Raw genomic sequence first — 13,752 nt, 5'->3', positions numbered from 1 at the left:
GGCCGCGTGGGCCCTCGCGGGAGAGCGAGGAGCCGTTTCCCTCTGCAAGCGCCCTCCCCAGGCGCTGCCCCGGCGGGCAGAGCCGCCGTGCGCAGCGGGGCGAGGGGCGCCGAGGTGCCCCCCACCCAGCACCGCCGCTGTCGGCTCTATGACCTGAGTTTTCAAGTGCATATAATCACTTTTATTTATCTATCTATCTATTTATTTATTTATTTATTTATTTATTTTATTTACCACCGCATAGTCACGTGCGGCGCGGCTGTCCCCGTGTTTTGAAGCGTGCTTGGCTTTCCTTCAGTGAGAAAGGCGCGGAGCCTGGGGAGCTGGGCTGGCTTTTCTCTTTTTTTTTTTTTTTCCTTCAGAAATAATAATAATTAAAAAAAAATAGAGCTGCAAACTGCCTGCTAARTGGTTTGACGGTCCGTGGGCAAAAAAAGAAATGTTAAAAAATTAATGAGTGGGCTTTTAAATGTCACGCTGAAACGAATCGAAATCTTCCCTCATCAGCTCGTGCCCTTACAGATTTTGAGAAGTTAAGATCCGCAGGCCACCATGTTTGCGCTGGGAAGCTGGGCTGCTGCAGGCTTACCRACCAGCTGAAGGGAATAAAAAAGGAATATAGTTGTGCTGCAACGGAGATTGGATGGAAAACTAGGGGAGAACAGGACTATAAGCTCTGAGTTTCCAGTTCTAGCTAGTGTCCCAAGAAAACATGACACAATGTGGCAGAGGGTCATCCCTGCCAAATCATTCCCCTTACATTTTTAACTTCTGTACTTAAAGGAACTATGGCAAAGAGCTCCCGCATCTTCTGTCCTACAAGTTCAGAAAAACGAGTGATCAAATATGAGCTTCCCAATTAAAATCTCCTTAGGAGCCCACCTATAAAGCACAGCAACTTCCACTGGGAAGAGAGCCACCATGAATGGGAAAAACTGTCTTGGGCAGAGCTTGGGCTGCCTGAGATAACCAAAACCCACTTGTTTTGTACTCCCATCAGCGGTGGCTGCGGCACCCTCAGACCGCTGTCCTTAAGGACCTTGCCCTGTGCCACATTGCAGCGATAAGATGGTGCCACCGCCGCGCTCTGCCGCTGCTGCGGCTCCCACGGCCAAGGCGACGCTTCCATCAGCTGCTTCGGTGGGAGCAGGGAGCGCCTGGAAAGCCCCCGGGTTTCTGTCSTGCTCCTGGCTGGCGGAGGGCAGCGTTTGGCTTCATAGAGGGCAATGGGAGGTGGAAGATCCAGTGCTCRGGCAAGGCTGGGTCTGTGGGAAGAGAGAGGAACCCGTTACCACCTCCTCCTGAAGTCTCTTATCCCGGGATAAGGTCCCCCCTGCATCAATCCCTTCCCACCAGCGGATCAGACGGCGCACACGGCGTGTGTGCATGTGCAGAGCCCAGCGGGTGTTAATGCCAGGAGAAGAGACATCTCAGCTTTCACACAGAGCTTTCCCAAGCCCTGTGGATCTTTTACCCAAAGCTTTAAGTAGCACTGTGGATTTAATGGTATCAAGTGATCTTAGAAAAGATTTCATGGTACACGTAGGGAAATGCCTTTTCTGGGTGAACTGGTTGAGCATGAAATAAATTCTTCCAAGCAAAGACTTCCAATTGTGTAGCCACTCCCATCACTAAAGTGTATCCTAACCTGTGCTTTCAACCCTGTTCATCTGCGTTTCCCACAGSTCTTTTGCTGATCCGGGCAGATGTCTAATATTAAGCACACACCGTGAGGTTAAGAGCAAGGACACATATGGGCTTGTGCGCACACAGCCCACGTTTATTTTTCTGCCTGTCGGTTGTAGTTTCARGTTGGAAACATTCAGACAGGATGTGGGCAGAGCTGAGGTAGTGGCCTGCACAGGAGTGCTGCTCATCCCAAGCACGGTGCCCTGAGGGCTTTGGGTTCTCCCCAAATAACTCAGCCCCGTGCCAAACCTGAGCCCTGAACATCATATCAGCTTTGAAGTAGCCTCTTCTTTCTGTTTCTTGGCCAGCGGAGCAGAGCTGATAGTAAGGAAAGGGTAAAGATGGCATGAGCCTGGCTCCGGCGAGCTCTTGCCTCTCCTTGTCTCTTCGTTTCCATAAACTATATATAAGGGCTCAGCCGAAGGCTGATGTGCAGGTACTAAGTGGGGGATATATGGGCGCCTGTCACTAGCCATAGCTGTGTGTCCACCTCCAGAGTTTTATTTCTGTTGCATGTGCCTACTGATCAGTCTGCATGCAGAGTCCTCTGGGCCATTTGATGGCTTTTTGGCTTTACAGATTTGCTCTGCTTCCTCATGCAGTTCGCAGGGATTTACTGGGGATTCCTGCAGACTCGTGATTTCATCCATTTTATCTGTTTCTTTTTTTTTTTTTTTTTTCCTTCCACAAACTAAGTCCCGTGTTTAATGCAATTGGCAGCTGATGTAGAACAGTGCAGCTTCTCTCTTGGGGCATGTACCCAACTTTCCTTTGCATGAAACCCAGGGAGAAGGAATGAGGAGCAGATGCCCCTGAGTCTTGTCCATTTTGGACTCAAGTCATAAATATACTGTACTTTTGGACCTAGAAATGGGGAAATACTCCCATAGACGTGCATAGCCAAGTGGCAGAGATATGAGCTCTGACAGAAAGGCAGAGCCAAAACATTGTGAGATTGAAAATAGGGAGGGGAGAGGAAGAGAAAAATGGAAATCCGTGCCAGGAACTCTTTTCTCCAGCCAGATCAGGTTGCAAGTGCCAAACAGCTCTCCCCTAACATTAGAACCAGTGTTGAGAAAGCTGTCTGCTGTTGAGAGTGACAGTTTCTCTTTGTGTCGACCCAAAATTAGCATGTTTAGTAAATCAWGTGGAAACAGGCTGAAATGCAGGCTGGCACCAGATAATACAAATGAATAACAATACTTTTTCAGTGACAGAGTTATAGTGGCTGTGATTTTTCTAAGACATAGGAAGGACAAATTTTGTAGGTAGAATCTTTTGTTAAACCATCAGGAGCTGGAGAAAGTAATGCCCAAGCACTGCTTTTTTCCCGACAATACTAGTTGGCCTAATAAGAGATATTGTCTTTACTTACAGAACTGCCTTACTTAATATTGTAGAAACAGACCAAAGAAAATACATTTTTTAAAAATGTTTCCGTATAGTCTGTACTTAAACTTTTGAAGATTACCATTATAGTATATCATTAGAGAAAAAAAAACAAGGTTTGCAAAAGTACAAGCATGTTCGGAGTCCACAGTAATATTAAACAAGAATATACCATTTGTTCATTTATATTTTAAAGGAAAAGTGCTAAAGCCTGATTGTTCAGGTTATAAACCAAATGCTGTCTGGAGTTGAAGGGAGGTTTCTTTTCTTGAGGAGACTTTTCCACAGTGTGGATTGTTTTTGTTTTTGTTTTGTTTTGCTTTGTTTTGKTTTGTTTTTTTTCTGCCTTCCTCTCAAATATTTGAGACTGACAAATATTGCAGTCAGGATACTGGACTRAATGGAGCAACGTGCTGTGGTAACGCCCAGAGGTCCATAACAAGGCAACTCATTGCTAACAGTTTCTGGTAATCTTTTCCCTAACAAGATACCCATTAACATATATATATAAAAAAAAGCTTCATGCCAGTGAAGTTCTGTATTCAAGTCAAGTAGCAAGTCAGGAGTTGACCCTGCAGTGCTCTTGTTAGCACCTAAGCTATTAATGGTTTGGAGTTGGGAGGTCTACCCTTAGCCTGGAGTTCATATTAGCACAATGGATAAATCATCAGTCTCGTGTCAGTGYGCTGCTACTCCAGTCATGTGCTGGAGCTGGAGAGTTTTCTGCCTTGTGGTTACTCCCCCTGAGCTGCTTTTATCGAACTTGCAGCAAAGTCCGCCATTATGTGATATAACAAGGATAAAATATTTGATAACAGAAGCCTCTGCCACAAGGGGGAGGCTAAAAGGTCATGTTTACTCTGAGGAAAACTTTACTGTCCTATAAATTTAGTGCTTCATCCTAGTCCAACATTTTTAGGAAGAAGTTAATATGGCAGGTTTCATATATTAATTTTAACTACAGCCAACAAATAAGAACTATCTGAGTTAAAGAGATCTTTCACAATGGCTTTTAAGCTAAGAATATCCCATATACTTCTGACCCCAGACCAGCTGAATCACCAGCAGCAGATTCTGATATTTATGGTTAAGAAACTTAATGTTGGTTTTGACTTGTCTGAACCACAAGAAGGCAAAATATGGCAAACGAAATCGCAGTAGCTTCCAGTGAATGCTGCAGGTGGAACAGAAAATATAAAGCAGCACGCTCGSTTGCAAATTTAAAATCAGAGTGCAGACATCCACAGTTTAATGTATATGTAGCAGCTCTGACAGGTCATGGCTATGCCATCTCACTGCCAACAGCAATGAATTATTGGGGTATTTTTCTGGTAGTTTCAGAGCAGGAGCACAAACTGTCTGCACCCTGGGTTCTGAGGGCAGAACCTGTCTTTAGGTGTGATGCTGAAGGAGGTGGGACTGGTGCTTAAGCAAAGCACAGTGCAGCAGTGTTAAGGTTGCACAGTGAAGGTTAAAGAAAAATGAAATTGCCAGACAGGAAAACAAAGACAGAACAGGAACTCTAAAAGCCTATTTCCAGCATGGCGTTTCCCTGTTTGCAATGATTTCTTTAAGGCTTATGGACTTCCTTTCATGTTTTTCCAAAGGCATCACTCACTAGTGTTCAAATCCTTTCAGTTCCTTCCTTTGAACTGCACCAGATACAACCTTGTCTTCAGCACCAGAATACTGTGTTATGGCCTCAATGTACATTTCCAAGGTAGTCCTGTGAGAGATCATGTGCTCATCATAGCTGGCAATGCTGACCTCAATGCCATTTTCTCCTGCAACTATCTTTGGGACATTTTCTACAGTTTCTTTTAGACGTGACATATCCTTCTAGTTTAGGTCCATCTACACTTTTATTTTATCTTTTCTCATCCAAAAGAAGCCATTTAAAAAGGATCAGTTCCAAAAGATCCGTTCTAGATATTCAGGCAGGTTTCTAGGAGCAGCTTCTGATGTTGATTTTATTTGCTATTTATTCAAGCTTTTTAGATGGAGATTGTTATATTCTGTACCAGTGTGATTGCAGAGCAGAATCTCAGTCTTTAGCAAGTAAAAATATAGCAATAGGATGAGTCATAGTGCACAGAGTCCTCGAACCGTATTGCGATTTTACCTGCAGATAATCAGCAGGGATGACAAAGAGGAATATATGGTGGTGTTTGTGAAGACTGTCCTACTGAGGTGAAGCAAAGGGGCGTTGGTGCCACCAGATGACAGCTGAGGAAAGCTGCTGAGACATCTCAGGTTCTCTCAGACCCTAACAGCTTCCTCACGACAGATGCTGGTGCCACACTCAAAGTGGGGGCGCATGGGATGTCCCTCGAGGCCGAGTCTGTCGGCCTTCATTTTTATCCCCTAGACAAGTCATCTGTGAAATGACTTCAAGGCAGATGTGGCTGAGTTTGAACCTTCCTGTGGACAGCGCTGGTCCCCCRTTCCTGCTGCTGCAGCCTTGTGCTCCCTCCAGGTCTTGCATTTCTGAACAGGGGCAACTGGCTCCTCAACAACCCCTATGAACACAACACATCTGCTGGTGGGGACACTGAGCTCCTGTGTGCGTTGGTCACCAGAGCACCGAGCTCTCGTGCAGCCTTATAAATCACCCCTGCTCAGAATGACCGAGCCAGCAGGGTATTCCCACACTAGARGGTTTTTTTAGCTGGCCTCTTCAGGCCTCTTCACAAATTACATGGACTATGAGTGTGCAAAAGCAGAAGCTAAGACTACTTCAAAAATAAGAATCGAGGTGAGACTGCAAAACAGTCAGCTGAGTCTAACTTACCCGAGAAAATAGGTTTCTTAGGAGGGTGATCCAAGGACTAAAGCAGCAGAGAAAGTGCAAGCTGCCAGCCCTGGGCTGGCTGGGCCGGCTTGCATGGTGACCCTCTYGGAGAAGGAAGACGTGCCCCAACCCAAGAGAGGCCCCTCTGCGCCTCCTGCCACTGCCGTCTGGAGTAGGTCTCGCCTCCTCGCTTTTGAAGAAGTGGTTTCACTGCGGGCGGTGACGTTCACCCTTAAGAGAACCGCGCGCGCCGCGGGGTTTCGCTCGCCCAGGGCTGGGGACGCTGGGGACAACCCGCGGGCTCCACACAGCGCCCTGGCCCCGGCCTGCCCTGCCAGGAGCCGCTCACAGCTGCAGGGTACGGTGCCCCCTTCCCCCTGCCCCGGCCCTTTCATCTCCCCTTCCCCTTCTCTCACTCCAGCCCCTCATTTTTTTCCTCCTTTTCTCCTTAGACTTCTTATCTGTTATTTTTCTTCTGAATCTTTGGTTCCTCCTCCTTCACCATCCCACCTGCCTTCTCTCTCCTCTGGACATGCTCTTCTGTCTCCCATCTCGACCTCTCCTTTGCCTGGTCCAGCTTGGCTTTTCCTCTCACAGCACCTGAGGAATTCCACATTTGAGGCAAAATGCAATGACTATTTTTTCTCCTGTTATAAAATGTACTAGCTTGATATAATTACTTTGAAAAAATATGCATGCAGTTTTTCTGGTAATTTGTGAATTAAGTATCTTGTAGAGTGAAATACTCTGAGGCATTTGTGTCTTATTTGGTGGTGGTGGAGATATTCAGTGATTAGGAGATGGCATGATACTAGTATTTAGAAAATGCCTCTGTTTTATTTATATTGGACTGAAGAATTGGAGATTTTAAAACTTGATTTCTGCTACTGAGAAGCCTCCCAGCAATTTAACTGTTAAGAGAAAATGAAATTACTATATTTTTTTCATGTGCCTGAAACTATTTCTCTGCCTCTAAAACAAGTGTCTTGCTCAAATATGATCTTGCTCTTTCAAGATTCAGGACCAAGACAAAGAGAGAGGTGCTTTTTTTCCTGACTGCTGTAGCTCTGATACAGCAGTTCCTGAGAAAGCCATTTAACAATCTGTGGTCCAGTTCTAGCTCCATACACAGGRACAACAGTGTTTGGTTCAAAGAGCAATTGTTAGATATTATTCTTTCATGGTTGAGAGTCTACACGAGTCTATTCAAAAGTTTATTTGAAGAGAAGGTGGAGTAAAAATGGAAATGAGTGTGTGATCTCCTGCTTTGCATRACTGATACTACTAGCAAGGAAATCCCATCAAAGATGGCTTTCTGTATTTTCTTCTTGAATGAGCTTTGTTAGTCCTGTAGACTGCTTATTAACAAGGTAAACAAAAATAATCAGTGACTGGAGTGGTTAGTGCCCAAGGGCTCCTTCATCTTCTGTGGGATAAGAGGGTCCTGAAGAGAGAGCACAGAGTGTGGAAGCACCGAATTACTCTGAAGGAGGATTCCTATTCGTTGTGTTCGAATATTATTTAGTCAAGGAGAGATACAGAGGGAGAGAGTATTTCTTATAGTGTCATCTGAAATAACTGGAGAGGAAAGCAGATGCTTTTGGACATACAAACTGGATAGTGTTTGGAAGTTCAAAATCATGGTTAACATCAGAAATGCTGAGGATTGCTAGCTCTATATCTATATCTTTAAGAGTGGTTTTAATGTAAAAATATTTAGAGTTTAATGTATTTTATATACTTTCTTTAAAAAAGGGAGTGTTTTGTTTAAGGATCCACTTAAGGATCCTACTGGAAGTAGGACCCAGAAAAAGGGAAAGCAAGTAGACAGACTTTATCCATTTGATGAATTAAGATCATCAGAAATTGCAATACTTAGCAATCTAAAAYATAATAACATCTAGAGAATGTCCACTATATATATATATATACACATACACATACACATACACATACACATACACATACACATACACATACACATACAGACCAGCTCTGTCTTTAAATTACAAGCCCAAAATAGCAAAAGTTGCAAGACAGGAAAACCTTCTTGCTGGTGTCATCTAATGGAATAATTGACTCCCAACAAGAAGAATCTTTAGAAGCCAGTATATGCAATATGATAAATATGTATATAGAGATATAGACATTAAAAGCATTATTCCCATTCCTCATCCTCTTACTTTTTCTGATCGTTCTAAGAAAGAGATTGTCATTAAAAATAATATTATCTAGACTGGAACTAGCCTTGCATTAGGGGAAGGGATGGGAGGGTGGATGAGGCTTTGGAAATTGGGGTAGTTCTAGTTTCATGTTTTACAAATTGGAGAATTCTGTGATGAAAAAGAAAAGATTTTCAGTGACCTTTCTCATTAGGAGGTGTTTTCCTTTAACAAGTGCCCCCTACCCCCTTTATTTTTTGTTGCATTCACTCGTACTGAGAGCTGCTCATGGGATCACCTGCAGTTTTAGGGCACCTGAGAGAAATCAAGTTATGAGTTGCTGACAAACATGTCACTGTGGCTGATAAATGAGAGGGAATTTTATCTGAGCAAGACTGCAAACTCAGGCCCAAACAAGCTCTGGATTAGATTACAGTGTGTCTAATTGCACAAAAACTAAAGGACAATAATGTTGAAAAACTGCTTGCAGAACACGCAGATAAACAAAAGTACAAGCCTSTTACATTCCTGCAGCAGCCAGCCAGCAAATACAAGACAGGCCAACACATTTCTACTTTTTAAGGAGAATCCCATAAATACCTGGGATGCAGCTGGATGCAGCATCTGTCCATCTCACAAAAATAAACTGATTTCTCTCCAGCAAGGCAGCCAGCAAGCATTCCAGAGCGTGTTCAGGCACCGAGCCCTGCCGCTGGCAGAAAGGTGAAATCAATGAGCACCCCAGGGCAAATCATGTTTGATCCTGACCAGAATCTCTTTCCCGAAGCTTGCAAAAACCTTGGTGTAAGCCAGCTGTCAGTGCTGGATAAGGCTAGTTCAGGATCCACTCACGCTGGGAAACAGCCATGCCCAGCAGAACGTATTCTCATGGTCCTCCATGGTCACGTATTTCATGGATCAAAAGAAAAACTATAGCTTTTGAAGTGAAGATTTCTGATGGGAAGGATTTTTCAAGAGGATTATTTTCCAGTGGAAGTAACTTCAGACTCTTTGTGTTTTCTTTCTTTTAGGGGGTAGCTCCCTGTGCTTCTCTCCCATCTTCTGCAGAGAACAGCTCAGGCTGTTCCCCTTTCGAGCTCCGGGGAAGCTGGAAGATGCCCGGAGCAGCCAGAGCACCTGCCTGGCACCCCAGCAGGTTCCCCAGAGCTGTCTCTCCTGTCTGCAGCACCCGCTTCCAGAGCCCGTCCCGTCTTTGTGATCCCATCTGAATCCAGCTGGAATATCCCAGCTGGATCCAGACTCCCTCATTGCTTCTCATTCACAGGGTTCCCAGAATACAGTTTTAGAAGACCTAAAGCTTACTGCTGTAAATTCACCTACATGTTCCAAGTCTGCACTGTCAGCTAAAGAGATATTTTTCCCCATTAGGATGAGTTAGGTTTTCCAAAGATTTTCATGTAGATGTTTGCTGCCAAACACAGCAGACATAAGTGGAAATGAAATAGGAGAGTAAAACGGCTACAGAGCAAAAATGGGGAAGAGGAGGAGTGGATGAAGGCAGAAAGCAATTTCAGTTTTACGTATCAACACCGCAAATGGACAAGGTCTTCAGTCACAAAGATCACACCCTTTTAAAATTAAAATGAAGACTGAAAATCCAGGCCAGGGCCAACCAACAGCCCCAAGGAAGATCCTGTTTCCCATACAGGGAAACCCTAACCCTGTTAATAGGCATACATCTTAAAAGATGCAGTAAGGCTCTAAATAGAAATATGGTGCAAAGTGCTTGCTTAAGGAATCTGCAACCCATAAACTACAGACAATATCCTAAAATTGCTGATGTGTGTGAAGGATAGACTCTTTTTTTCTTTTCTATTCTTATGTGTCATAAGAGGTTAACAAAGCTAGACATGCATCCAGATATTTGTTGTATACCCATTTCCCATTCAACAGAAGGAACTTATTTTGTAATTCTTGCTTTTCTAGGATCTTTCCTTAAAAACTGCTAAACAAAATGAACTAGAGTAAACAGGCAGAAAAAGCGAACACAAAAGCCAGCGTTTTACCTAGATAGCTAATGCTATTATTGCTGGGAAAATAAGACATTATTTATCCGCTCCTTTGTAGTGTGGGCTTAATAGTATAGATAAGATTTCTAGCGGTTGAGATACAAGGGCTGATTTGACAGACACTTTGTTGTTACCAGATACTCTTTAAGCAGCGAGTCTATGAGAGTTTACAACCACTTGGGAAATACACTGATTTTTTAACTCTAACCTCAGTGGTACAAATAACACCCTCTAGTATTTAGGGTCTTGATTGCTTTTTGTCTTTTCATATTTTGTAGTAAAAGAATTATCTCCTCTTTTTATCTCCTCCTCTTTCTGTCCTTTCCCCTTCCTAAAGACCCTCAGGCTTCCTAAAGACCCCTTCCCCTYGCCATCTCCCCAAGGAAATGAAGGGCAGTTTTACATACCCGGTTGCAGGATCTGTTGTTTTATTTTAAAAGGGAAGTTTTACCATACTATGATGATGAACAACGTAATCTGCTGTCTGCAGTGTTCTGTTATCTGCAGTCTTCTGTTTTCATTCCTCTTCTGGGCAGATCCTTCTCACTTTGTTGACGGGTTACCAGGAATCTTTGCCTGAAACTACTGAACAAAAGTAGCTCTGACTTACACAAATAAAATGGTAATTCCACTAGTGGCAATGCTAGAGTATGGCAGGGGRTAAAACTGCAGTGCTTAAACACAGAGCAGTTAAAAAAGGAGTTAAACAACGCAAACTTGTGGTGTTTTATGAGATGGGTCTGCTGGTGTGCTTTGTTGAGAGCTATCTACCTGCTTTTCACAAATATGCGCACACAAATAACAATTCCCATGTGGAAATCCTCCCAGGGACAGTCAAGAGGATGGCAGGCAGTCTGCTGCCCCTTTCTCCTTGGCAGGAGACTCTGCGTGGCTGCGCAGCCTCGATGCATTCAGGAACGTCACCGGGAGGAACAGCCCAGTGTTTGGGAACGTCACCGGGAGGAACAGCCCAGTGTTTGGGAATGTCACCAGGAGGAACGGCCCAGCGTTTGGGAATGTCACCAGGAGGAACAGTCCAGCATTCAGGAACATCACCAGGAGGAATGGCCTGGCATTTGGGAATGTCACCAGGAGGAACAGCCTAGCGTTTGAGAACACCACTGGGAGAAACGGGCCAGCATTCGGGAACAGCACTGGGAGGAACAGTCCGGCTCACGCGGGAGACGCTCCTTTGCCATAAAGGGGGATGTGGCTGAGCAGCAGAAGAAGAACCAGGCAYAGGGTGGACTCTTCCCCAGAGCGCGAGGCTGAGGTTCGCTGCCTCGGCAGCCACTTCCCAAACCGCTTCCCAAACCACCTCCTGAACTTCAGCGGCGCCGCTCCCTCTTTGCTGCAGGGAGCTGGGCTGCAAGGGGCTGCTGCGCTGCAAACCCATGCAAAGCRAGGAGGGGTTTTGCATAACAGGCAAAATACCAGCCCCGCTGTTGACAATGTCTTTGCATTGGGCTTTCGGGGAAAGCCAGTGGAGAGTTACAGGCAAATAAGGGCTTCAACACAACCCTGCAGTCCTTTCTCACACAAACCAGAGCCAGAAAAGGCAGGGCTGGGAGATAAAATGGGGCTAAATATCTTCTTTGCTTCGGCCAGCTGAATTACTGGCAGAAATGGAAAATTCAAAGATAAGACTTCAAACCAAATCTRTAGATTAAGGAGCAACATGGTGATGAGAGCAGTCAGTGTTTATCACGGATGTCTAAAGGAACTAAAGCAGTTGGACTGATCTGCTGAAAATGGGTAGCAAAAATGTGTTAGGACATAACAAGGTAGAGGACAATTTCTTGAGAATAGTGGCTTGGAAGAGAAGTCATTAGGTAAAAAAGGAATGTGGGAGAATAAAATGGTCTTCCTCTTAGCTGTTTTCAGCTGGGACCTGAGAACAGAATGTTGAGGAAATAATGAAGAAAGAATTTAAAACTGTAGAAAATTAATTTGTGGATAATATCTTCCTATTGCATGTAGCAAAGTGTGTTGCAGTTGACTGAAGTAGTCTTGGCAGCAACATTCCTGAGGTAGATTGGACAAATCCCTTCCCTTCACCTATGTTGAAAGAAGATCTCCTAGATTCAGATTTATGTCTGAATGAAATTTTGAGGGATGGGAGAAGCAAAGTTCCTAGGCAGGACCAGTAAATTTTTACTACAGAAGTTTACATAAATTGGGCAAACCGTCAATGGATGTTCCTTCTTTTGGGGGGGGGCATTTGCATTCAATAAATTAGAAACAATTATTCACTATGACAATGATTTCTGGTTTAAAACCTCTTCAAAAGAAATGTTTTGAATGCAGTGTAAATGGGAGCACAGCATCCTTGAAGATCTTCTGCTAAGGAGGAATCTTTACTGCGTATGGATGATTTGTTCTTGAGCAGAAAAAGTACCATTTCTTCATTTTATTCAAAATTATAGAGTTGAGTCAGAATCCTACTTGAACTATGTAAAGCAGGCTATGGGATCTTCAYAGAAAGGGTCAATATTTTAAGGTTTTCACCTTTCACTAGAAAATCAGAAAATGTTTTAGGAAGAGGCCACTAGGTGAAAAAGACCATTGGGGGTAAAAAAAAMCAGCTATTTTTCATAAGTGATTCGATTAATTTGACAGGGAATTTACATGGATTTTTTTTTCATGATGTGTCTTTTTTAGGAATAAAATAATAATATTGATGATGCAAGGAATGGTGCTCCGTAGCACTCCGCAGGAGCCCAGGCTGGTTGAAAGGGTTKTTAGCTCAGGAGCAGAACCGGGAGCAGGGTCGAGAGGGGATCCCAGAGCGGTGCCGGGAGCGGGAGCAGCATCGGGATGGGTCGGGGAGCGGTGCCGGGAACGGTGCCGGGAGCGGAGCCGGGAGCAAGATCTGGATGGGGGCCGGGAGCGGAGCCGGGAGCAGAAGCAGCATTGGGATGGGTYGGGGAGCGGTGCCGGGAGCGGGAGCAGGGTCGGGATGGGGGTCGGGACCGGTACCAGGAGCGGGGCGCCAGCTCCCTCTCGCGGTAGCTGCTCCGCTTCGTTCCCGGGCCGGCTCCCGGCACCTCTCCCGGCTCCGATCCTGGTCCCACTCTCGACTCTGCTCCAGGCACCGGCTCCTGGTACTGCTCCCGGCTCCGCTCTCGGCCCCGGCTCCACTCTCAGCCCCGGCTCCGCTCCCGGTCCCGCCCCCGGCCTCTCTCCCGGCTCCGCTCCCGCACCGGCTCCCGAGGAGCAAGTTGTGCAGCTGGAGCCCCGGGAAGAAAGGGCGCCGAGTGTCCGAACGGGGAATAGCGGAGAGCCTGGGACAGCTGGAGAGCCGAGCAGCAGGACAGCAAGCGCCAAGCAGGGCTGTCCCTATGAGCCCGCACGGCTGGCAAGTGGCTGCGGCGCTCCCGCAAGCTCACAGCCTCTGCCTTCCTGCTCCTGCGCTTTTGAGTCACTCCACAGAGTCTAATTAAACCATTTCTAAAAACCAGTGACTTTCCCATCTCCTCTCTTGTCACTCATTTCCTGATCCAAGAGTGATTCAAGCTCAGAGATTCACTGTATCCTTCCACTAAAGATCCACTGTATCCACCCTCCTGGAGGGCAATTGCCCTCCATAGACCCCTTTTCTTTCTTTCTTTCTTTCTTTCTTTCTTTCTTTCTTTCTTTCTTTCTTTCTTTCTTTCTTTCTTTCTTTCTTTCTTTCTTTCTTTCTTTCTTT

The 13,752-nt window shown here is 45.2% G+C and overlaps 1 protein-coding gene across 1 annotated transcript in view; it reads left to right on the top strand.

Moving 5' to 3' along the window:
• Positions 1 to 12,878: 12,878 nt before the first annotated feature.
• The window catches only part of FLT3 (fms related tyrosine kinase 3), a 26,080-nt gene continuing 25,206 nt past the window's right edge, over positions 12,879 to 13,752 (top strand). The window contains 1 exon segment of the mRNA XM_026049814.1: positions 12,879 to 13,069. Within this exon segment, the coding sequence (XP_025905599.1) occupies positions 12,879 to 13,069 (191 nt within the window).

Source organism: Nothoprocta perdicaria, unplaced genomic scaffold (genome assembly GCF_003342845.1).
Source record: "Nothoprocta perdicaria isolate Ctin4 unplaced genomic scaffold, notPer1 scaffold_62, whole genome shotgun sequence".
Lineage (NCBI taxonomy): Eukaryota > Metazoa > Chordata > Aves > Tinamiformes > Tinamidae > Nothoprocta > Nothoprocta perdicaria.
Note: the sequence above shows the minus strand (reverse complement) of the source record. Positions and strands in the feature narration are given on the sequence as shown.